The sequence below is a fragment of the Pongo abelii genome, chromosome 2, assembly GCF_028885655.2.
Source record: "Pongo abelii isolate AG06213 chromosome 2, NHGRI_mPonAbe1-v2.0_pri, whole genome shotgun sequence".
NCBI lineage: Eukaryota > Metazoa > Chordata > Mammalia > Primates > Hominidae > Pongo > Pongo abelii.
The window spans coordinates 36,944,505-36,971,242 of NC_085928.1; the positions used below are offsets into that span (position 1 = coordinate 36,944,505).

At 33.4% G+C, this 26,738-nt stretch overlaps 2 protein-coding genes across 17 annotated transcripts in view; both read left to right on the forward strand.

The window, feature by feature from the left end:
- SENP7 (SUMO specific peptidase 7) overlaps positions 1-15,005 on the forward strand; it is a 210,146-nt gene extending 195,141 nt beyond the window's left edge. For 12 of the 16 annotated variants that reach the window (XM_024245271.3, XM_024245273.3, XM_024245274.3 and 9 more), the window contains 8 exons: positions 664-786; positions 5,454-5,546; positions 6,211-6,326; positions 7,946-7,998; positions 9,659-9,702; positions 9,802-9,870; positions 10,525-10,675; positions 13,110-15,005. In XM_024245271.3, coding sequence (XP_024101039.2) covers positions 664-786; positions 5,454-5,546; positions 6,211-6,326; positions 7,946-7,998; positions 9,659-9,702; positions 9,802-9,870; positions 10,525-10,675; positions 13,110-13,247 — 787 coding nt within the window. In that variant the 3' untranslated portion in view covers positions 13,248-15,005. Of the gene's footprint in view, positions 1-663; positions 787-5,453; positions 5,547-6,210; positions 6,327-7,945; positions 7,999-9,269; positions 9,339-9,658; positions 9,703-9,801; positions 9,871-10,524; positions 10,676-13,109 lie in introns of those variants that run through there. The other 4 variants (XM_063721819.1, XM_063721820.1, XM_054551591.2 and 1 more) reach the window with 2 other exon arrangements.
- Positions 15,006-17,022: 2,017 nt separating this feature from the next.
- Positions 17,023-26,738, forward strand: part of IMPG2 (interphotoreceptor matrix proteoglycan 2) — a 98,798-nt gene continuing 89,082 nt past the window's right edge. The window contains exons 1-2 of the mRNA XM_002813343.6: positions 17,023-18,901; positions 19,358-19,606. Of these exons, the coding sequence (XP_002813389.4) occupies positions 18,817-18,901; positions 19,358-19,606 (334 nt within the window). The 5' untranslated portion in view covers positions 17,023-18,816. The remainder of the gene's footprint in view (positions 18,902-19,357; positions 19,607-26,738) is intronic.

A 26,738-nucleotide genomic window follows, 5' to 3' on the forward strand; every position in this document is an offset into this window, starting at 1 on the left:
CTACCCTCACTCCTCTGGATTATAGGCTCTACAGGGGCAGGTACTTTATTTTTCCCCTCTTGTTTTGTGTCTCTAGTGTAAACATGGTGTTTGGCACATGTTAGGCATTTTTTAAAGTTTTAAAATTTTTTTTTTTATTTTTGAGACAGAGTCTCGCTCTGTCACCCAGGCTAGAGTGCAGTGATGTGATCTCAGCTCACTGCAATCTCTGCCTCCCGGGTTCAAGTGATTCTCCTGCCTCAGCCCTCTGAGTAGCTGGGACCACAGGTGCACACCACCACACCCAGCTAATTTTTGTATTTTTAGTAGAGGTGGGGTTTCACCATGTTGGTCAGAATGGTCTCGATCTCTTGACCTCATGATCTGCCTGCCTCAGCCTCCCAAAGTGCTTGGATTACAGGCGTGAGCCACCGTGCCCGGCCACATGTTAGGAATGTGATAAATATTTGTTAAGTAAATGAATGAATAAGTGGGTAGTTTCTGCTTTACGTGATGGAAGACTAGGTAACTAACCAAACTGAAAGCTGAAATCAGAGGAAACTGCAAGATTGCTTTGAATCAAAATAGATAAAAAATAAAGATTTCCAGAACACATAAGACAACTGGGGGAAGACCAGGTAAAATCTAAAAATAATTTACTTTTGTGGGGTTACTACTTTACAGGTATCTTATATTGGAGAAGGCATCAGATGAACTTGTTGAACGAAGTCACATTTTTAGTAGCTTTTTCTATAAATGCTTGACAAGAAAGGAAAATAATTTAACAGAAGATAATCCAAATCTTTCGTAAGTTAATCCTCTAATGTACTTAAGTTTTAAGAGAAAATATACTATTTTTGATGCTCCTAGTAAAGTGGCTTCTTTATAGTATTTCCTGAAGTAGGCAGTACTACCATTTGTGCAGGTCCTGGGTCTGTTTGCCATGAGAGCCATTTCTCATCCTTCCACTGTTTTGCTGCCCATGACAGGGAGGCTGACGCTTGCAGTCTGCATTTCCAGTTGCATGTCCCTGGGGGATATCCTGGAAGTTGGAGGGCAAGGAAGAAAGAAGCTAGGTTATTTCTTCCCTACTCTCTTTGCATTGGGAAATGATTCTGACAGTGGCTGTATTTCCTCTGTGAGTCCACCTCTCACAGGACAGACCTGCTGTAACTCCAGCTTCCATCTGGAGGTACTGCTTCCTCTCTTTGCCCTCTACCCTACAGGTATAGCAGTTTCCTCCTCTGCTAATCTTTGGCTGTCTCACTGTTCCCGTTTTTGGCTTTGTGTTTTTTTCTTTTTCTTTTTTTGTCAATGCTATAGCCAATTTCCTGCATTAAATTCTATCTGTTATATAGGGTTGTTTTTGTTTTCCTGGTTGGATCCCCAATGACAGACTAATTAATTAAACCTATGCTGCATTATATGAAATACCGTATTTGTTTGCACAATTTAGCTGATTTTTGCCCAAGTATTTTTTTGGTTAATACTAAAACTGTGGAGCAGTGGCTAGGGATAGGCAAAAAGGAGGTATTTCTTAGACAGTAGAAACTTGGATAGTTGTTGCAACATGAGGCATTTCTCCCCTTTCCCCATACTTAACAATTTGTATGATAATCTGAGTAGACTCATGATAAAACTGAGTTATTGTTATTTTAAAAGTTAGTGTAAACATTTCTCTACTGCTTTACAATTTACAACTCCATTTATTGACATTATTTCAGTTTTTCCTATCATGACAGTACCTTTTGATATGGCATATAAACTGTATCCCAATTTTTCATATGAGGAAGCAGTCTAATGAAGATTAATAAATTTTACTTAAGATGAACAGCTAGTGAATGGCAGAACTGGTTGGTACTTAAATCTTTACCTTTTAAATTCTAGTCCAAAGTTTTTATTGTACTAGATTGCTTTAAAAAAATGGCTATGAGAGTTTGTTTCATCTCATTAAAATAACAGGAATAATAAACAAGAGTTAGAAGAGGATTAATGGATAAACTGCTTGAATTTGATATATTGTTGGAGAAAGAGGGTAGGAATAGGGAGACTAATTAATATTTATTGAGTGCCTGCTAGGAACTAAGACAGTGAACATAAAGTTATTTGATTCTACAGTATTATTGTCATTGTCTTTATTAATTGAAGCTTAAAGAAGTTATATAAGTTTTTCAAAGTTGGATATAGCTTTCCAGTTTCAAAGTTCAACTCTTTCTGTTGTTCATAGTGTTGTGATTATATAATTAATGGTCTAAATTGGGATGCTTGTGAGAATAATAGGAGGCTCTGTTAGTGGGTACACTAGACAAGGAGTGCATATACCAGGGCTTTCCTAGACAAACTGGGATGTATGATCAACTCCATTTTGAGTGTCTTTACAGGTTTGGAATTTGTCCTGATGGACAAGACCTGCGAGGATAAATTAAGGAGAAAATTGCAATTTGAAAATATTTCTGATAATCAGGGCTAGGAGAGGGATATATAAAAGGGGGAGATGTATTAAATAAATTAGGTAACATTTCTGATGCCCTCCTATTCTGTTTTATGTATACAGAATTTAATGATTGGTACCATGCACTTAATCTCATGTTTTATTTCAAGATTATTCAAAGTAGAGATTGTGAATTTTGTATACCCACCTTCAAACTAAGGAAATGAAAGTAGATAGATTCTGCTGTATTACTAAGTTTTTCAAAAAACAGATATTGTGTACCTGATTATTATATATATAATAAAAATAAAGTTACATGAGTGGCATCCTCTAGGGTAAGATGCATAAGATACTACACACACACACACACACACACACACACACACACACACATGCACATGAATGTGTGAACACTAATGCTTGGTCTGTTAAGCATTCACACAATTTGATATATCAGACCAAGCATTAGTGTTTACACAAAGAATCCCTACAAATCAGTTTTTAAAAGTCATCAGAGCAGCAAGAGATATGAATTTTAATGGCCAATAAATCCACACCAAAAGGCTCAAACTACTAGTGTTGAGAAGCTACAGATTTCTTATTATGCTTTATGAGATCTTGCAAGATCTGGCTTCTTTCCATCTCCTTAAACTCATCTCATGACATTGTTTCCTCTCATTTACCATGCTTAAGTTCAACCTGCCTCACTTCCATTTTCAAATATGCTGACCTCTTTCCTATTTTCTGCCTGAAACAACTTATCCTGGCATTTAAAAAATTTGTTTCACAGCGTGATCTCTAATCATTTTATTCGTTTGTTTGCTTCTTCATTTTCTGTTTCTCATTTGAAGCTACATGAAGTTAGGGACTTTATCTGTCTTATTTTCCACTCTATCCCCAGTGCCTTGCTCGGTGCTTGGAACATACTAGGAACTCAAAATATGAGATGATAACAGTGCCTATTATTGATTACTGAGAGAACTGTTAGACATTTAGTTGAAGATTTTCTACACAGTTAGGAACTGAGAATAGGAGATTATGTTTGGCCCTCATATTCTCTCCTATCCTCCTTGCCTCATTCTATGTCTAATATATTCTCAATCAAATAAGGTTAGCATAATCAGGAAATCGACCAAATACCAATATAAAAGCAGATGTCTATCCTTAAGATTTTCAAATAGAAAACAAATTAACAGACTATGCACTAGTTGAAAGTAATTGTTTATACTCATTATAATGGTTGGGTCCTTTTGAAATGAGAAAATTCAATAAACATGTGACTTTGATTTTTTTATGTGGTTAATCTTCCACATAGTATCTAATTGCTGTCAAATCTTTTAGCTCATTCTGGATCCTATGTTACTCCTAATGTTTACCCATAGGGTTTTGGTTAGATATTATTCAGATGAACAAGATGGGGCAATGATTTCAGTTTCCTATATGACTTGATAAAAATTATATAAGAATGTAATGGTTTGCCTTTTTTCTCCTGCAATAAGAGTTCTATCCAAGGGACTGAGCCAGAAGTCACATACCACCTTTATCCCCCTGTTAAATGTCATTTTCTTCCTTCCTAAAACCATTCTTTTGACAGTCAAACTTGGTTTTATATCCTTCTTTTTTAACTCCCTTGATTAGGTAAAGAAAAGAAACTAGCATTTGTGTGTATGCAAGCCAACCCTGTTCAAGGTGGCTATCTCAGATGGTTTAATAAGGGGGTCCCCAACCCCTGGGCTTCAGACTGGTACCAGTCTGTGGCCTGTTAGGAACCAGGCCACTCAGCAGGAGATGAGCAGCAGGTGAGCGAGCATTACCGCCTGAGCTCTGCTTCCTATCAGATCAGTGGCAGCATTAGATACTCATGGGAGCACGAACCCTGTTGTGAACAGTGCGTGCAAGGGATCTAGGTTGCGTGCTCCTTATGAGAATCTAACTAATGCCTGATGGTCTGAGGTGGAACAGTTTCATCTTGAAACCATCCCCCCTAACCTTGTCCCTGGAAAAATTGTCTTCCACAAAACCAGTCCCTGGTGCCAAAAAGGTTGGGGACTGCTGCATTACCATAATTCCTTTGTACCTCTTATGACACATTTTAGTTATTTGTTATAGTTTTTTCTGCCCGTATTAGATTATGAATACTTCTAGGGCAGTGTAGGTGACTTTCATTATTTGTTTTTAGGAACCTAATAAATATTTGTTGAAGAAATAAAAGGAAAGATGGATGAGTGGTAGGTACATTTAACATCGTCCTGTAGTTTTCTTGTGTATGAAGGGAAGGGAGATGAATTTTATTTTAAAGAATCTGAGAATAAAAGTCTCATTTTTCCTCCTCCATTAAGATTTTTAATTAAATTAAATTAACTGATTAATTTATTTTTTAGAGATAGGGTCTTCCCTTGTTACCGAGGCCAGAGTGCAGTGGTGTGATCAGAGCCTCAAACTCCTGAGATTAAGCAATCCCCCAAGTAGCTGGGACTGACTATTGGTGTGTGTCACCACCCTGGCTAATTTTCTTTATATTTTTAGTGACAGGAGTCTGGCTATGTTGCCCAGGCTAGCGTTGAACTCCTGATCTCAAGTGATCCTCCTACCTTAGCATCCCAAGTAGCTGGACTCACAGGCATGAGCCACCACACTCAGCCCATTGAGTTTTAAAACATTCCTAATGACAGATATAACAGTTGGAGAATTCTATTAAGGTTTATTGACAGTGTTTTATATCATGCCCAGATGGAGCTAAGCAAAAAAAGTAGATTTAACTGTGTTTATACTAAGTTGCACAGCCAGTTTTGGAATCTAAAAAGCATTTAATAAATTGCTGCCTTTATTCTGTCCATTTCATTATTGTTTATAGTTATTAAATTTAAGAATAACCAGGGGTTACTATAAGGATATAATTATAATGTGTTAAATATTATATATCTTAAAGACGATGGTTAAATAAACTAAATTTAAGATATTTCAGTATATAAAAATGGCTCTTAAAGTCCCTATCTTAAATGAAAAAAATTTTATATATCAAATCTATCTTTCATATTCTCAGAATGGCACAGAGAAGACATAAAAGAGTAAGAACATGGACTCGTCACATAAACATTTTTAATAAAGATTACATCTTTGTACCTGTAAATGAGTCGTAAGTATTTCAGATTATTTAAGAACATATTGGAAAGAATTCAGAAAAAAATTTTGTAGTGTTTTTAGATTCATAATCAGTAAAAATTATGGCCGCATACATCTCAGGTATTATTTTAATTTTTTTTTAATGAAAGTAGCTAAGGCAATGAATTCCTTATCTTGGATTTTGGTTTGACAGTGGTTATGTTGTAAAAGTAGTGAAATAAAATGAAGTGACAAATGACCACAAGACTATAATGACTGAGACATTGAATGTTTTTTTGTTTGGATTTAAGAAAAAAATTTCTAAATAAAAAAATAAAAATATTTTTGAATGAATCTTCAAATACTTAAGAAAACAAACTCTTCAAGTACCAATACAAAAAAAATAATGCTATGAATCTATTTATTAAGGCAGATCCTTAATAGGAAACACTGATTGTATGAAAGTAAATAAATTTGAACTACTCAGCTGTTACCCTAAATAGTGTTACTTATGCCTTGGTAACTCTGGATATTTAATTAGTGTTGATATGTATGCTCTATATTATAATGAGATGTTACAGTGGATGTCTTCAAAATTAATATGAAATATTATTCTCACTTTCTCAGATGTATCTCTAGAATATATTTATGTTGTTTAGACTTTGCATGGTATTAAGATTGTAGTTCTTTTTCAACAGGTCTCACTGGTATCTCGCAGTCATTTGTTTTCCATGGTTAGAAGAAGTTGTGTATGAAGATTTTCCACAAACTGTATCCCAGGCTCAGCAGTCCCAAAATGACAACAAAACAATAGGTGACATCCATAACGTAGATGGTGTTTTTAATAATGATGACAATAATTTAATGGTTACAGGGAAGAAAATGAAGTTAACGGTAGTATAGTTATTTACTATCATTAAACTTACTTTAGCAGGATGAATAAAAAATCTGAAATTTTTAATGATAGACTCATGTATAGACAAAATATAATTCTGAAGTTGTACTGTTATATCAAGTTTTATTATGGCACTTAAAAATTACTACTTATTGATCTTATGAAATATTTCAGACATACAAAAAAGTATAACTAATATCACCAACATCAATACCTGTTTCACCTGGATTAAGAAATTAAAACTTTTCTGATATAACAGTAATCTCCTCTGTGACCACTCCCATTTCTTTCTTTAATCCAGAAGTAACCACTACCCTAAATTTTATGTTTATTCCATGTATTATTATTATTATTTCCATTGACATTTTTTGCTTGTTTTAACTTAAAAAAGTTGACAGATAAAATTGCATGTATTTACTATGTACAACATACTTTTTTTTTTTTTTAAGAGACGTTGTCTTGGTGTAGTGCAGTGGCTCAATTATAGCTCACTGCAACCTTGAACTCCTGGGCTCAAGTAATCCTCCTGCCTTACCCTCCTGATTAGTCAGGACTACAAGGGTGCACCAGCTTACCTGGCTTATTTTTAAATTTTTTTTTTGTAAAGATAGGATCTCACTATGTTGCCCAGGTGGGTCTGGAACTCCTGGCCTCAAGCAGTCCTCACACCTCAGGCTCCTAAAGTATGGGATTACAGGCATGAGCCACCACACCTGGCTACAACATGATATTTTGAAATACATATACATTGTGGAATGACAAAATCTAGCTAATTAATAGTATTATAACATTTTAAAAAATACACTAGGTTTGCTAACATGACTAGGAATTCATGCCATTGATTTCCAGACAATGCTTGAAATCCCCCATTTTTACTTAATCTAATTTCTTGTAGACTCTATTAATTTGGCTAAGTAATATAGGATCTCTTATAATTCTTCCACGAGTTTTCTTACAAGCCGAAATCTAAAGTAAATAAGCCTACTTTCTTTGAGAAAAAAGTAACAAAATTAAGTGTTTTATAGCTGTAGCCTAAGCAGTAAGCTGATTGAAAAATAGCCGTTAGCATTAATACTGGCCAAAACCCACGCGGGGAAAAAGAAAAACTGATGAAGCAACTGATTATGTTTATTATCTTGAAACCTCTTAAGCCTCAAATGTGTACTTACACAAAACTGTATGGTCATAGTTAGAAGCACCATTATTAGGCAGATTAAATACCTTCTGCATTAAATAGCAGACATTTTGATTAATGAGCTATTTTTGAAGATTATCTTTTTATAGAGAATTTGCCTAGCTAACTGGTATTTCAGATCATGGCTCTGGGGTTTACCTGTTATTTGATAACAGCCAACCATCGTCAGTTTTATCTGTTGATTGAATTTTATTCATAACATTAATCATGAAAAAAATTAAATCTCAAGTATTTTTACTGTGCATCCAGTAACTGCATACAAATTATAATTTTAAGCTTTTCTAAGTTACCTGTATAAAAACATGCAATAAACACTCATAATTGCTTAATTATTTCTAACTAGATAATGATCTACGTACTACTTCGACACTATCTTTGAGTGCAGAGGATTCCCAAGTAAGTGTGTTCTTTACAGATGGGAAGGAAGGAAAACTCATGAATATAATAATGTTATCTATAAAATAGAGCATAGCTAGGTGGGCTGTGCTGGCCCATCATTAGATTGTGCTGCTTTGTGATTCTTTGACAGTTTTTGTGGGGCTGGGGAAGAGAGCAAGATTAGTTATTCTTATATCTGTTTAGCTTACTTTAAAACTTTCTAGGTTATTTAGTAGTTTATCTGATGTTCATCTTGGTTAACTACTTTTCTAATTTCTAAGGATCAGATTTACTTTTATTCTTTATTATGTCAGTAACTTTTTGAACTTAGGTAATTAATCATCTTAAGCACATTATATATTCTACTTTGTTTTCTTTCTTTCTTCGTTTTTTGTTTTTGTTTTTTTTTTTTTTTGTGATGGGGTCTTGCTGTCACCCAGGCTGGAGTGCAATGGTGCAATCTCGGCTCACTGCAACCTCCTCCTCCTGGATTCAAGCGATTCTCCTGCCTCAGTCTCTCAAGTAGCTGGGATTACAGGTGCCCACCACCATGCCTGGCTAGTTTTTGTATTTTTTTTTTTTTTTTTTTTAGTAGAGATGGGGTTTTGCCATGTTGGCCAGACTTGTCTTGAACTCTTGACCTCAGGTGATCTGCCTGCCTGGGCCTCCCAAAGTGCTGAGATTGGAGGCGTGAGCCACTGAGCCCGGCCAGAAAATTATTGGTAAAAATCATTCAAGGTAGACTCAAAGTGAATCCATGTAACTCCTTAGGCTAAAATAGTTATCATTAACTCTTCTTTATTTGGAGCTCCAAACAGATCTGCACAGCCTAGATTTAGTGTTCTAAATTGATTAAGATTGCCACTTAATGATTTTTTTTGTGTGTGTACAAATAGCAGCAGACTGCCTGGCACAGGCCTATGTCTTTACTGTCACTGATACGAACTGTCACTTCTTACAGAGGAAGGCTTCCTTTCCTGCTGTCACAGCGGCAAAATAGGAGCATTCCTTCTTGCCTCTAGGGCCAGATTTCTCAAATTGAGTTTCTTTGAATATTCATTCTAAGACGCAGTTCATGATAAGCAGCATTCCAAGGTCAATTAAGTTGGGCAAACTTTGTATACTCTTTCTGTCTTAGAGAGCCATTGTGTATGTTAGAATAATAAAGGCACTGAGAAGGTCTGCATTAAATAAATGTGCTTAAGTTTGATCTGTAGTTTCTCAAACTTATGAAGAAAACAAACAACATCAACAAAACAAAATTCCCCATCCCTTTTCCCTTAATATAGATTAAGGTTCTGCATCTTACGCTTCAAAGGGAAGAAATGTGTCTCTACTGACATCATAAATTGGAGAATGTATGTAAAGTCACATTAAATTAACTTGTTTATCTTTGCTTAAGATAATAACTTGGAATGGAAGTAATTAAAGTTCCAGATTGCTTTTTAGGACAAGTTAAAATTCCTTAACTACTTGAGACCGCATGTAAAAGTATATAGCCTACTGTTTTAGCAGTATAATAAATTTGTGGAAAATGAAGTTAGCTCACTTTTGATGATGAAGATAACTATTACTTGAAATTTTAATTTCAAAGTTTGAAACACTTTTAAGGAGTAACTGAATAGTAAGTTATTCAAAATAGCTTTAATTGCAGTCATAAAAATTTATGTTATTTCAGAGTACCGAGTCGAATATGTCAGTACCAAAGAAAATGTGTAAAAGGTAGGTACATGCTGTAATAATAATACAGTTTTTTGAGGTATTTAGATATACTTTGTACACAAGTATGTAAATCTTGATTTTGTCCTTTGCTTTTCATAGGCCATGTATTCTTATACTAGACTCCTTGAAAGCTGCTTCTGTACAAAACACAGTTCAGAATTTACGAGAGTAAGTAATGACAATTTTACCATTCAGTCTGTTATCTAAAACCTCAGTAATTTTGAAGTTACCTTAAGAATTATTGAAAAGACTATATCACGAATTATATTTTATTATCTATTTCAACAAGCCTATAAATTTAATCAATAATAAATATCTTCTGTTAATATTCAAGTATTAATATTTCTAAAGGATTATATTAAAGGTAAATTCAGAATTTGTATTCATAATTGAACAGAAAGTATAGTTTTACAAAGAAGCATTGCATTGATTATCAAAAGTACCACTTCAGAAAAAAATAAGAACTCTTTCACATTTGTATAATTATGTGTATGTATGTATGTGTAATTTTGTAATTTACTGTAGTACTTGGAAAAAACTAACGATGAAACTTTTAAAATGATTTCTTAGTTTACTTTGTTGAGTTATGAAAGTTGAATTGTTGAAAAAAGTCTAGCTTTTAGTTTGGAAATCACATTACATATTTTCTTTAAAGTAGTACTTGTGAGCCTCATAAAATGTAGGTTGCACTGGTAAAATTCAGTCTGGAAATTTGGCTTGAGACAGCACATCTGGCAACAAATGTTTTTCCGCCTTTCTGAAAATGTTGCATACTGATAAAGAGATTTCTACTTTAGTCACTCTATTTGATGATTATTTCAGGTATTTAGAGGTAGAGTGGGAAGTTAAACTAAAAACTCATCGTCAATTCAGCAAAACAAACATGGTGGATCTATGCCCTAAAGTTCCTAAACAGGACAATAGCAGTGATTGTGGAGTATATTTATTGCAATATGTGGAAAGCTTCTTCAAGGTATGTGAAGCTATAAATAAGTTTTTAATTCACAGTTACCACCATACAGTCACAAGTTACTGGGTGTAATAGTCCGTTCTCATGCTGCTAATAAAGACATACCCAAGACTGGGTAATTTATAAAGGAAAGAGGTTTAATTGACTCACAGTTCAGCATGGCTGGGGAGGTCTCAGGAAACTTATCATCATGGTGGAAAGGGAAGCAAACATGTCCTTTTTTACATGATAGCAGCAAGGAGAAGAATGAGAGCTGAGCGAAGGGGGAAGCCCCTTATAAAACCATCAGATCTCATGAGAAGTTACTATCAGGAGAATAGCATGGGGGAAAACCGCCCCCATGATTCAGTTACCTCCTACCAAGTCCCTCCCACCACAGTGGGGATTATAGGAACTACAATTCAAGATGAGATTTGGGTCGGGGCACAGCAAAACTATATCACTGGGCAAGCAAAGAGGCAGGCACATGTTACAGGTAATCAAGATTTTTTTTAAAGAGAAATAAATAGAACCACAGGTGATCCAGATACTGTAATTAGCAGATTAGAACTTTAAAATGATTTGATTAATAGGTTAGAGAAGATAAAGCCAAAGATGAAACAAAATGAAGACATGGAGTATACAAAAAAAAAAATCAAATAGACGTTCTAGAGCTGAAGATGTATAATGACATATCTGAAATTAAGAACTTATTGGACGAGTTTAATAGAGGACTAGATACAGTAGAAGATAGGATTAGTGAACTCCAGCTATAGCCCAGAGAGAAAAAAGAATGTAAAGAAGAGAACAGAGCTTAAGAGACACATATGAAACAGTATAATTTACTGTTTGAAAGGTATAATTTACATGTTACTGGAGTCCCAGCAAGATTGGAGAGAAAGAGAATAGGGTAGAGACAGTATTTTAAATAAACTTTTCTAAAATGAAAAGATCTGTTTATTCAAGAAGCTCAGAAAACTATAGCTGGAGAAGTACAATGACAAACATAGGTGTTATTTTCTAGCTCACAGAGACTTTGTAGGAACTGTAGCAGTATTAAAGATGAAATTTTAAATAGCAAGGAATCACTCTTTGCTTTTTGAACTGTCATCTCATTACTTCAGTCATTACCACTATTATTTATGAAGATGGGTCTAGTAGCAGGATGTTTTTGACCAGAAGTCGGCTTGGAGAATGCTTAACGGTACTTTGAAAGCATGAGAGTAACTTTTTGATGTCTTTAATATGAGAGAGGAAGGATAATATATAGTAAAATACAGTACACATTTTGGAAATCATTAAATATCTATTATGTTGGGTTTTTTCTCCCTTTTTTATTCCACACTAGAACTTCATCATAGGGTGTCAGGTTCTGGCCCTCTCATACCTTTTCCAAATGGATTTGATTTTGTGTTTCGAATATACAAATTGCCTTATTACATAACATATTCCGAGTTTGTTTGTTACATAATTCTACTTTATATAGCCCAGTCAATAGAATATACATCTAATACAGGATGAAGCACCATGTAAAATTCCTGGGAAAACCTTCAAAAATCTAAGTCTCATGTTTTGTAAATTTGGTGCACTAATATAAGATAGCTTAGGTTTAAAACATGGGCTTAAGGCAGACCGCTCAAAACCTATGGGACTTTGTAAGTAAGTCCTAATAAAAATAATATTACTTCTAATAAAAATATTAGCACAGTAAATCTCCACTAGCATTTGCTCCTGGACTCACAGTCAGTCCATCCTTTCAGGCTTACACCCTGGGCTCTTAATTCCTTCTTCAAGATGTAAGTCCTTCTTGCCTCTGGCTTCTAATAATTTTATGAAGTTTATAAACATGTGCTAAGGATAGCCCTTTTCAGAAATCTTTTTTTTTTTTTTTTTTTTTAAACACAGGGGGAACATCCTGTGGTTGTAATTTGTGATTTCCTGGTTAAGCTTAACGTCATTGAAACGGTAGTGATTCTTGAAGTCATAAGTCAGCTATTTCTTACACTGAAAGAAGGCACTTTGCAGGATTTTCCATTTTTAATCTGAGATTTTTCATTTACTACTAAGGCTTTCTCTGTAATAGTTCAAAATCTTAACATGTTGGGAAAAGTTGTGATAAAACCAACTTCATTATTCTGAATCATTCTTTATTTACCAATTCTGTTTGTGCTAATTCACTTAAACATACATTGTAGCAGAACAGAGTATTTAATTTTGATATTTAGAAGTTAACAATTTGATAAAAATGTTCTAAAATTGATTGTGGAAGTGGTTACACTGTGAATATACTAAAAATGCTTAATTGTATGCTATTGGTGAATTGTATTATGTGAATTATATCTTAATATAATTGTTATTTTAAAAATGTTAGCAATTTGTCATTTCTTATAAAAATGAAATTAAAACAAATTTGAAATTATGCTGCTAAAGTGATTACACTCTTTTTTTCTCTCATTAGGATCCTATTGTTAACTTTGAACTTCCAATTCATTTGGAGAAGTGGTTTCCTCGTCATGTAATAAAGACCAAACGGGAAGATATTCGAGAGCTCATCTTGAAACTTCATTTACAGCAACAGAAGGGCAGCAGTAGCTAGTTAATCTGTACAAACATGACACAGATGTTCTCTAAGATTACTGGAAAGCCTCTTACCAGCATTTGTGTTAGCCAGCTCACAGAGAAGAAAATAACTTGCAGTAGTTTTATAATAAGTCATTGGAACATTATTTAAAACACATAGGATACATTATTAGAATTGTTGGGATCTCATAGATGGAGTGGGAATGGGGGTGATATAGATAAACTTATTAGATATAAATTAAAATTTTATAAATATTTCATATTTTTCTGAGTAAATATGATTGGATTATGCAACAGCATATGTAATATGGGAATGTTTTGTAGATAATAAAACTTACATGATCTGTACTTCCACATGACTGGGTGCTGAGGGGAGTTAAAGCCTCCCTGGTGCCAGCCCCAGTGCTTGTCAAATTTGCTGACAGGTCACGTCATATTGTAATTATATTCTTTGCAGCTCAAGCATGCAGTATGAATACTGTGTATTTTTTAAAAAGAGAATTTAGTATCAAGGCTTCAGAAAATGCCATTTACGGCATCCCTTCTGTATGTAACAAAAAGACATTCATAATGTTAGGAAGATGATAAAAATTCGCTCTTTTAAAGTGCAGCTTATTATTCTCAATTGCTGCGATTACTCTGCTCTATTTTTTTTTCATTTCTTTTGATGTCATATGTGAGTATCTTATAATTTAGTTCATTTGTTCAGCGTAAAATTTGAAACAAAAAATTTTACCTGTGAAAAATAGTTTTTTTTAAATTATACATGTAGCTCAACTTGAGGTACTGCTATATAAATATTCACTCTTACATTATCACGGAATTTATGTATAGTTTCTGTAATATAGAAGATAAAATTGGTGTCCTCATAACTTTAACAAAGAAAACCCTCAGTCCTATTTATTAATGGTTAGAATTAAATATATAATTTTATAGCTCAGTTTACCCAGTATTCATCTGCAAAGCCAGATTGCTCTCATTGCTTTTATATTTTTAAATTGTAGCTTTTAGAGACCTATGATCCTCATGGAACTTAATTTTTTATTAAATATTCAGGTAACATTTCTGAATTCATGTGATAATGGTGGCATTATATATGATTAAACACTTCAGAACTTTCTGATGTTATCAGGAGTATTTTGAGGGAGATATGATTATATTGTATTTTCTCAGATAAGAAAAATGTTTTTTAACAATATTATTTTAACCTGTTTTAAGCATCTCTTAGATTTACATTATAACTACATAAAGCAGTGAAGCAAAGGCAAATTAAGATAAAGCTAGAAAGTCTGAACATTTTATTTCAAAATCATACGAATTGAGGTCAGTTAAGCCTCAGTATTCTTAGCTTTTGTTGATTTTTTTCACTATCTTTATATTATTAAATATATTTGTTGTTTGGATATTTCATATAAGGATGGCCATAATTACATATTTCATTCCCAATTTCTGTGTGTTGGGGGGTACTTTTAAAGGTGACTATTGTTTTGTACATCTAATTTTGGGAAAGCAAGTCTATAAGACATCTTGTGATTTCTTAACGTTTTTGTTTGTATGTTTTTCAAAGATATCACTGTCCTTTATCATGTTTTGAAGATTGTTTAAAATTCATTTTCCTAAATTAATGTGCAAGTAATGTTTTGAGGATATCAGTGTTTTATATTAAACATATTTCCAATTCATTAAATTGAGGTGTAATTTTTTTCCTTAAGAAACATGAGCTACTGTTAGAAATAAATTTCCAGTTGTATGCTGCTCTGTGTATATCGTGAAATTGATGCTTATATTAATTTTTCTTCATATTTTAATAAGCATATAGTTTATTTGAGTGTCATTTCAGTTCAGGGAAATTATCTTAGCATATACTACTAGCAGGCATTTTGCTAGGCGCAAAAAATGAATGATATATATTCCTGAGTCATTTATGGACATGTGAACATTTTAAATATTTTTTGGTAAGTACAACCATAGAGTTTCTTTGGGAATGCAGGAGGGAGCTCAGCCTAGAGGGGTGTGTGTGTGTGTGTGTGTGTGTGTGTGTGTGTTAGTGAGGAGGTAGAGAGGTAGAGAGAGGGTTGTTAGTGAACAAAGCAAGCCTTCCTAGGGAAGATAATATTATTTTAATTTCACAGCTCTTGGGATGTTAAAAAAGAAGTTATTTAAATCATATCCAATCACCTAATTAGGAGTTTAAAAAAGTTTAATACCTTTTGAAATCAACTTCTTTTATGCCAAGAGGAAAAATAGGTTTAGACTTGGCATATAGAGCCCATCCTTAATCTTGTTCCAGCCTATATCCTATTCTCATCTTTCCATTGTCCTCTACTTTTGCAGTTGTATAAAATTATTTGTTCATGCATTTAGGTACTTCCCTCTGCGGTCTCTTGTAACTAAGCTTGTCCTTGTGGAAATTTGGAAACTTTGCCCATGCGTTGTTAAGAGGCATAGTTCTGTGTGTATGAGGCTTATGTCTGTTTCTGTGGCGTGCTCCCACCCAGGTGGTCTCTTCTGTTACAACTTAGTGCATCCTTCTTGGGGGCTGGAAAAATCAGGGCTCCTATAAAGATTCCAGATGAAAATGTACTTTACTTGAAATTATAACACTGTTTCCTGTGCCATATTTTTCTACAAAATAAGCCTGGAGCCACATTTTGGACTGTTGTCCCATGAGTGTGAATATCACTTTGAACCCAAGGCTATAGATGCTTGTGTGAAGTGGGGGTTGTGACATTGTACCTCCATACCTTTTCACCACTTCTTGTGAACTGTATTTTTTCAAAATTGAATGTAAATGTTACCACCCCTACACCTACTCAAACAATAGTTAATTCCCCCTCCTGCTCCCCTATAGTAATTTGTGTATACTTCTCTAATTACTGTTTTATATTATTTGTATACACGTTTTTCTCCTTAGACTGTAAGCTCCTCAAAGACTGGAAGCATTTTTCTATTTCCGGCATTAAGTATCTTAGTAGCATATAGTAAACACTCAGAAAATTTTGTTGAGTCAATAAATGATCCTTGACTGATTTGTAATTAAGTTTAGATGAAGGAATCTGTATTTGTTGTCTCTAAAGCACAGAGTTTTATGTTCAGTTTCTCATATGCTTATGATTCTGGGACATTTCTTGAAGCATAAAAAGGTTCAAAGACCATCCTATGAGATTTTGAAATATTACCTAAAAAGAATCTCCTTAAATAAAAACTCAAAGAATATATTTTTTGAGTAATTAAACATTAGAGAGACAATGTTTCATCTGTAGGTAAAAATCCAAAATTCTTGCTAAAACTTTGAAGGTATTCCATAATCAATCTTGACTTTTCAGCCTTCATTCCCAACGTATTTGCTGTATGCTCCTATTCTGCGTGCTCTAGCAAATATCTTCCTATTTTCTTTATAAACAGTATACTTTTCCACCTTATTGATCACGACCAGGGATTTCTCTCCTAACTCTTAGTTCTTCTCACTAACAATCCTTACTTCTGCCCACTAAAATACTGAAATGCCAAGTAGGCCATTCAAGGCACAGCTAAATACCCGCCACCTGCTTCCCCCCAACCCCCTTGCTTTTTCTAGTTGGAGTTACTCTTGCTTTTGGATTCCTATGACACAAACTTATAGCGGGCATCACCTGCTTTGTATTATAGATACAAAGTTACAGTTAAAAGTTACAAATAAATGTCAAGTTAAATTGAATTTGTAAAATGATGACCATATTTAGAAACAAATGAACCCATCTAATTTCTTATATTTCTTTTTTTTTAAAGTACAGGTTTCTGAAATTATACCAACTATATTTTATAGAACATAATATAATAAATGTTTTAGAAGTTTTTATGTGAATTCTCTATTTGAAATATAAATTAATGGAAAATTTATTTCGGAGCTTGAACAAAATAGAATTTCAAAGCTTGAGACATCTTTGGACTCTGAACACTTGTATACAAAACAATTACTGTTTACAAAGTTTACTAGTAATACAAATACAGTAGTTTACAGAGAGCTTTCATGTCTCTTAATTCTTAACAATGACCCTGTGATACAGGTAGAGATTATCACATGTAATTTCTTTGGTGAGTAAACCGCCTCAAAGAGCTTAGGTTATTTACCAAAATCAAATATTAAATGATAAAACCAGGATTTGAGTCCAGGGTTTCTCAATCTAAATACAGGAATCTTTCTAGATTACCATGATTCTCAGAAGTTTTTTTAGCTTTTTGGTCAAGGCTGTCAAAAAGAATAATTTCCAACTAATATTTGTTACCTAAGAGTTGTCCGTTGTTCTGAATTGTCAATATGAAGCTTTTCTTAAGATTAAACTTTGACTCAGCTAATAAAATTTTCGGCTTTTTTCTCCTACTCATACAATAAATTTGGCAAATAAGTTTCTTATAAACTTACCAGTATTTTGCAAATGCAACTATGCAAATGTATTTAATGGTCATTTAGGTTTATTAGCTTTTATAAAGGCTGAAAATGTGGTTTATTTGAGGCTGTATTGAAAAAATATACTTGAGCTTTTCCTAAAGCATAAAATAACATTGAGGGTGATTTAGCTAACACAATTAGTCAAGGATTCTCAAGAGAAATGTGGTTTAGATCTTTACAATACACTTTTTTTCAGAGAATTTTGCCAGAGATAACATGAAATAAAATATAATTTCATTGCTATTTGATAGTAAATCCTAGCTTCCACAGGGATTCTGATGAATTGCTTTCTACTAGGTTTATTTGATTTAAAAAACTGTTCTAATATAGAGAATTTCATCTGCAGAGAAAATGTTTTCTTGGTTAAGAGTTCCTCATGTAGATAAACACACTGGGCCTCACATTTAATGGCAAATTAAACAACAAAGTTATCGCACAGCTATCATTTATATTAAGTGCTTAATATGTTCCGGGCACTATTCTAAGCAAAGTGAAGATTGAATTAGTTAATTAGTTAATTTAATCCTCACATTAGCTCTACCATGAGTTTACTATTTCTATTCCATTTTATACATAAGGAAGGAGACAAAGTAAGTGATTTTTCTATCAAGGAAGGAAATTTGCAAGAGAATAGTTTCATTACAAAAACTAAATTTGTATGTAGCTCTTATTATTGAAATAGATAGATATAGTCAGTCTGGACATTTTATGCTTATACATCTTAGTCCCTAGGAAAACCCAGAGAACGTGAATCTATCAGGTTCAACTAACAGATTCAGAAAAGTTGGAAAAATCAGTGAATTATATGTGAAACACATTATTCTTAGTGGACTGCTTGTTAAAGGCAAGGAGAGTGTTAGTAAAGAGCTTAGGTAGATTAGAATAAAGAAATTGTCTCTCCATCTGTTCTAATTAGCTTATCTCACCAGCTTTTATAGCATGCTGGTTATTTCAGAAAAGAAGTGAGAGCTACTTTGAAAGGACGACCATTTTTATTTCCGCTAATTTATAATGGTTTTGAAGTGGTTGTTCATTCTCAAACATAGACTTTTAAATGTTAGGTCTTTCCTATAACTCTTTGTTATTGGAAGTTTCAAGGATTTGGACACTCAATTAAGGATTCTGTCCTCTCCTCATTCCTTTGGTTTTGGCCCAAATGATTATGTTTCCTCTTTTCGGGAAGATTTCTCTGGGTATTTTGATATTTGTCCTGATAGAAGGAGACTTTCCATCATTAACAGGTATTTAAAAATCTACATTTGTTTTTATCTTTCCATATCTGTAGTATACGCTCTTCAAAAATAGCATTATTTGATGTGATTGCTGTTAAGAAATGGAATCAAATACTACTTTATTAATCTTTGATATTGCTTCATTTAAACCGTTTTAAAATATCTACAATAATTTTGGTTTTCCCTCATTAGTAATTTCTGGTTTAAACCTTACTTTTATTTATTTTGTTGAAATTGGATGTGTATTTACTTGATTTTGATAACAATCTTGAATGAAAGGAGTGGGAGTTAAATGGAAAAAGATGGACTGCCTCACTCCTCTTTTCCTTAGATATGCATGCCTGCCTATGATTTGGGCACTGGCTTCTATATCTTAATGTAGCAGAAGTGTCAGTTTTCCTTTAGTTGTTACCTTTTGTACTATATCTTCATTATCGAAGACTTGACTATACTTTCACTCTGTAGCACAAACCTACTTATCTTTAGAGGAGCTCCAAGAACCCAAGAGTGCAGTTTCTTTTCTCCTGCCTGAAGAATCAACAGACCTTTCTCTAGCTGCCAAAAAGAAACAGCCTCTGGACCTCAGAGAAACTGAAAGACAGTGGTTACTTAGAAGGCGGAGATCTATTCTGTTTCCTAATGGAGTGAAAATCTGCCCAGATGAAAGTGTTGCAGAGGCTGTGGCAAATCATGTGAAGTATTTTAAAGTCAGAGGTAAGCAAACATCCAAATCCTTCAGCTCCATAATGAAATTCAAACATAGTTTAATCATTTGTTAGGTAACATTGTAAATCAAAATTTATGATAATTTAGACAGGACTGAGCCAAAACTACCTTTCTACTGCTAAGAATATAGTGTTAATGTAACTTCAGAGAACAGTTTACATTAAGAAAGGAGGTTTTTTTTTTTTCTTCCAGTGCCCTCCAGTTAAGGCAATAGTATCATGTAATAATGACATGCACTTAACCAAAGGAAGAACACTTTCATGATTTGAGTTTGTAGCTTTTGGTGCATTATGTAAGAAACTTTTTTCACATGAGGGCAGTCACAATAAGATGTCTTTCATTAATTTCGATAACATATTCAGAGAGGAAATGTCTTAAATCTTTTTAAGCACTTCAAAAATACCAGTTTATGTTTTGGGCCACATTAATTTTAATTTTTACTTCTTCATTACAGTAAATGCCTAAGTATACCCACAAAATAGCCTTACCAAAGTATACTCACCTGCTTGCCTATTTATTAATAGTTATTATATATACATATACAATGTTTCTATATTTTATAGTTTAGATATTCTGCAGATTCACACAGGTTGCTCTCTAGTTGGTACACATAAAATTTTCACATCTAAAATGATGGCATTTCTCAAACTCTCACATTTTATTTTGTCTTTAATTAAACAGTATTCTTGATCTCATACTTTTTATGTTAGTCAATTCTGTTTCTCATATATTTACTAACATTGCTTAATTGACCTTAGTATGTCCCTTAGACATTTGAAGGAGTCCCAAACTTTGCTTTTTACTGCTCAAGAACCAATAAAAAGCCATCATATGGATGTGATGTTAGTAAACAAGGTGAAGATAGATGATGAAGTGATTGTAAAATGAGGCTTTTAAATTCATGCATTTATTCATTAATTCATTCAACAAATGTTTATTGAGCCCGAATTTTCCAAGCACTGGATTATATGAACCTTCTGTCTGAGCTGCTACTTTATCTTCTTTATTTTCCTCTTCCTGTCCTTCCCTTCTTCCCTTCTCATCAGAGTTTTAAAAATACAATAAAAATTTAATATAGTACCAGCTATTACACATATTTGTATATTTGATATTTTTGTTAAAGTAGTACAATGTATTATATTGGCAGCTCTTTGTTATGAGTGCATTTCTATTTCTTAATTGTATTTGGGAGCTATCAAACATTACTATGCAATAAGCTTTCCCTTTACTTTTTAAACGGAGATCCACAGACCTGGCATTTTGAGTATAGGCCATATGCCAGAAATGGAAAATTCCAAGACAGTGAGAAGAGAATAAAGGAACTGAAGGTGAATGAGAATGACAGTTAATAATTTATCAAGGTTCAATTTCTACCATCTGGATTTTTACTTTATATTATTATTATTATTATTATTTATTATTACTATTTTTTGGGACATACTCTCATTCTGTCGCCCAGGCTGGAGTGCAGTGGCATGATCTCGGCTCACTGCAACCTCCACCTCCTGGGTTCAAGTGATTCTCCTGCCTTAGCCTCCCAAGTAGCTGGGATTACAGGCACATGCCACCATGCCTGGCTAGTTTTTTTTTTTTTTTTGTATTTTTAGTAGAGATGAGGTCTCACTGTACTTTATATTATTTAAAAATAAGAATATCTTGGTATTTTGGGAACTGATTAAATAGTGAAGAGGAAATAACCAATCATATAAGGGATTTGGTCATACCTTTTGATTGCTTTGCTCTTGTTTTCATAAATTCAAGAGATACTGTTGAAAAAGAAGCTGACAAAAATGAACATAAAGCATTCCTAGAATAATTGATTTTAAAATACAGATGCTATGAATAGGATCCTTGAAAAGGGATCTCATACAGCTAAGATGGCTGGCACACCACATCAAGATTATAGCTGAGATAGCTGTTACTATCATGGTAAAGAATAAATATTTCATTTGTTATGTTTTTAAAAATTGAGAAAAATGAGTATTTCAACTTAGGTCTTGCTTGATTTTAAAGAGATAATTTGTATTATGCCCTTAACACCAAATGTTTGCAATTTAGAGGGAGGGAGTTATTCAATATCCAACTAAGGATCTTAGCTCTTTCTACCAAGCTAATTCAGTCTAATGGTTTGCTCAATTTTTCCTTCATAGAGAATTTGGTATCAACTGCTAGTTGTTGTAACAAATTTGAAAAGTGTTTCTAAGCAAGATACAACTATATTTAACCTAATGTTTTGTAAAATTAAACAGCATACTAGGATGCCCCTCTCTTTTTTTAAAAAAAAATTAATTGTTGGACTTTTTAAAATATAGCTTTATTGAGGTATATTTTAATGAAATATAGCCTGCATATATTTAAAGTATACCATTTCATTAGTTTTGACAAATTTACCCTTGAAACCATCATTATAGTTAAGATAATAAACCTATCAATCACTCTTAAATATTTCTTCATGACTATTTATAATGCCCACCTCCCTCACTACCTCTCCTTACACAGGCAACCAAGAATTTGCTTTCTATCACTATGTATTAGTTTGCATTTTCTATACTTTTATATATAAATGGAATATACTCTTTGGTATATACTCCTTTTTTGGTCTGGTTTTTTTTACTCAGTGTAATTATTTTGAAATTTATGCATGTTTTTTGTGTATCAATAGTTTGTTAGCTTTTATTGTTGGGTAGTATTCTATATTATGGATATACCACAATATGGGATATTTGGGTTGTTTTTAGTTATTACTGATTACAAGGAAAGAAATTATGGTCATTTGGGTACAAGTTTTTCTGTGAACATATTTTCGTTTCTATTGAGTAATAATAGTGGAACGTCTGGGTCATGTGATAGGTATACGTTTAACTTTCCAGTAAATTGTCAAGTTTTCCAATATGACTGTGTCACCAACAGTGTAGTAGGATTCTATTTTCTTCACATCCTCTCAACACTTGGTATAGTTGGTCTTTTTTAACTTTAGCCATTCCAGTGGATGTATATCTTATTGTGGTTTTAATTTGCATTTTCCTAACCACTTATGACTAACAATTTTGAGCACATTTTTTTTACATAATTGTCTGTCATTTATATATCTTTTTTTAGTGAGGGGTCTATTTGAATATTTTTCCCATTAAAAAAATGGGTTGCTTGTCTATTATTGAGTTGTAATAGTTCTTAATGTGTTCTAAATATAAGTTCTTTGTCAAACACGTATTTTGCATACATTTTTCTTGCAATCTGTAGCTTGACTTTTCTATTTTCTTAATGAGGTATTTTAAGGAGCAGAAGTTTTAACATTTGATAAAGTCAAATTTATCAGGCTTTTTGGGGGAGCATCCTTTTAGTTTTTGATCTTAGTTTGCTTAACCCAAGATCACAAAGTTTTTTCTTTCTCAGTCTTTTCCTGTAGAATTTTTACAGTTTTTAGGTTCTAGATTTAAAACTGTAATCTTCTTTAATTTTTGATTATGACATATGGATCAAAGTTAATATTTTTATATGCATAGCTAATTGTTCCAATACCATTTGTTAAAACAAGATTATCCTTTCTTGCCTTTGCACCTTTGTTGAAAATCAGTGTTTATATATGGTGGATCTATTTCTGCCCTCTTCTTTCTGTTCCACTTATTTGTCTATTTTTATGCCAATACCATAGTGTCTTATTTACTGTAAGCTTTATTATAGGTCTTGAATCAGATAGCGCAAGTCCTCCAACCTCTGTTTTTTTTCAAGTTTGGTTATGCAGTTTTTTATATTCCATATAAATATTAGAATCAGCTTACCAATTTTTACAAAAGGGCTGCTGAAATTTTGATTGTGATTGTGTTTCATTCTATAGATCAATTTGGGGAGAATTGCCATCTTAACAATACAGATTGACTATTTCTCATCCAAAATGCTTGGGACCAGAAGTGTTGTGGGTTTCAGATTTTCTTGGATTTGTGAATATTTGCATAGACATGAGATATCTTGAGAATGAGACTGAAATCTATACACAGAATTCAGTTATGTTTCGTATACACCTTATACACTTATCTGAAGTAATTCTATACCATATTTTTGATAATTTTGTGCACAAAATAAGTTTTTTTACATTTAACCATCAGAAAGCAAAGGTGTCACTATTTCAGGCACCCACGTGGACAGTCTGTAGTTGTTTGGCATCATCATCATCCCTGACTCTGAATTTGCATGCTACAAAAAGCAATCATTTTCTTACACTTATTTACATATCAGTACTTCACAGTAAAAAATATGCTATACTGTTAATACAGTGAAGAAGAATGTGTTCAGGGTACTAAGCAGAACAGTGGCATCACCAGAACACCTGCCTCAGCTGTTAAACAACAGTAACAACAAACAATGGCAGGCTTCTAGTTTCTCTCTACAATTCTGTGTTTTGATTAAAGGTTATTGTACAACATACTTTATTTATTACTGTTGTTCATGTGTCTGGGCTGCATGGGTGCCATTTTATGACCCTTTGTATGTATGCTTGGTGGAGTAATCTGGACATGGGCAGAAAAGATATAACACAGCTGAAGGGAGCTGGGAGAGTCTTTTTTCCCTTGGGTACTCTTTTGCCTAGTGTGCCTGCATTTTGACTGTCACCCATCAAAAGAGGTCAGGTGTGGAATTTGCTACTTGTGGTATCATGCTGGCACTCAAAAAGTTTCATATTTTGAAACATTTTGGATTTTTGGATTAGGGATGTTCAACCTATATTGAGTCTTCTGATCTATGAACATGATATATCCCTCCATTTATTTAGGTCAGCTTCAGTTTCTTTCAGGAATGTTTTCTGATTTTTATTCATTCATTTATTCATTTGTTAATTTACACATGAAATCTTATTTATACTGATTCTACCAGGTATGGTATTAACCACAATAATTAAGACATTGTAGAGTGTGCAATAGTAAAGGTGTGTGCAATAGTAAAGGTATGTACAAAGTGTATATGTGGGAAGGACACAAGTGGGAATGGCCGTCCATGCCTGGGGTGATAGAAGTTAGTTAACCTGGATTTTGAAGAATGAGTTGGCATTTTCCAGTGAATCCAAGTGGGAAACAGCATATGGAAGGTCTCAGGACCCAAACACTGGGTATAGTTTCATTTGTTTAAAACTTACTATGCAAGTTTAGAGTCCTAAGGAGTGAAGCCATCCACAGCCCATACTTGACTGATATATATAGTTACCAGATTTAGCAAATAAAAATGCAGGACACTCAGTTAAATTTCAATTTCAAATAGACAACAAATAATCTTTTTAGTGTACGTATGTACCATGCAATATTTGAGTGACAGGGCTATGCAAATCTGAGTCTGAGATACAAGTTTATTGGCTCTTTGTTCTTAGGAATATTATTCAATTTGTTAAAATCTTAGTTTCTTCACCCTTGAAATGGGAATAATAATAATATAAAATATATTTAAAGTTTTTAGTGAATTTGGCTAAGAGTTCTAGGGCCATTGTAGATCTCAAATAAATGACAGTGTTATTGACTGAATGGAAGGAACATATAACCAATGTTTTGTTTAGTGTATGGATCTTGCATATCTTTTATCAGATTTATTTATAAGGATTTCACATTTTTTCATGCTATTGTTAGTGATATTTTAAAAAATGTAATTTCTGATTATTCCTTGTAGTATATAGAAATACAACTGATTTTTGTATATTGGCCTTTTATCCTGCAACTTTGCTGAACTCACTTACCAGTTCTAGTAGCTTTTTTGGGTATATTCCTTAGGGCTTTCTACATAGACAATTATTTCATCTACAAATATAGTTATACTACTTAACAATTTCTATGCCTTATATTTCTTTTTCTTGCCTTATTGCACCAAAATGGACTATTCTATATGCTTTGGGCTCCACAATTCTGAAAGGAAAATATATTACACTAAAAAAAGATAATTCCATGCTGGATTTCTGGATTCCTAAGTTTTAGATAAGACACAGCTGGAGATCTAGTAGAGGGATTAAAGACAGGTTAAATGCTGGCATTTTCTTCAGAATATTATAACATTTTCCCTTCCACCACTAGTTTCCAGGGCAGGTTGTTTCTGCCAGAAGAGAGGCCATTTGTACATTAGTTATCTTCTCAAAAATAGAAAGCTCTCTTCAGAAGTTACTAAAGGCTATAATATCCTTATTTGACAAGGATGGGAATTCTGAACTGTTTAGTTACAGGCCAAGTAGTGAAGTATGCAGTATTTGTCAGTGATGGAATTTTCTTTTCCTTAGTACCTCTTTGCCTGGAGGTCATGCTGATTTTGCTCTTCTCTCTTCTGCTTACCGTGTCCTATGTAGGCTTCTCCTTTCTGAGCTGTGCAAATGCTTCAGAACTTGTAACCATTCTGAATCCTGTTATTCCAAGTTAGTTAGTTGAAACTTCTTGTCAGATAGCTCCTAACTGAAAAGCCATTGGATTAAGAATGCATTCCCTTTCCAGAGGGAATTGCATTTTTTACAGCTTTTATTGGGATGTAATTCATATGTTATACAATTTACCCATTCATACTACAAAATTAAGTGGCTTTTTAGTATATTCACAGACATACCAAATCACCACAGTCAGTTTAAGAACATTTTTATCACCTCAAAAAGAAACATGTGACCCTTTAGCTATCATCCTTTTATCCTTTTATCTCCCTTCCCCCTCTTCCCAGGCCTAAGTAAATGCTAATCTACTTTCTGTCTTTACAGAACTGTGTATTCTGGATATATCACAAAATAAGATCATATAATATATGGTCTTTTGTGACTGGCTTCTTTCACTTTACATGTTATTTTCAAAGTTCATCCATGTTGTACATGTATCAGTACTTTATTCCTTTTTATGGTCCAATAATATTTTAGTGTATGGATAGATCACATTTGTCAGTCAATGGGCATTTGGGTTGTTTGCATTTCTCTTAGGTATTTATCTAGGAGTAGAATTTCTGGGTCATACAGTAACTCTATAACTACATGAGGAACTGCCAGACTAATTTCCAAAGTGACTGTACTGTGTTATATCCCACCAGCAGTGTATGGGGGTTCTGATTTAGTCACATCTTTGCCAGCATCCTTTTTTTTAAAAAAAGTGTAACCATTCTTATAGGTTTGAAATGATGT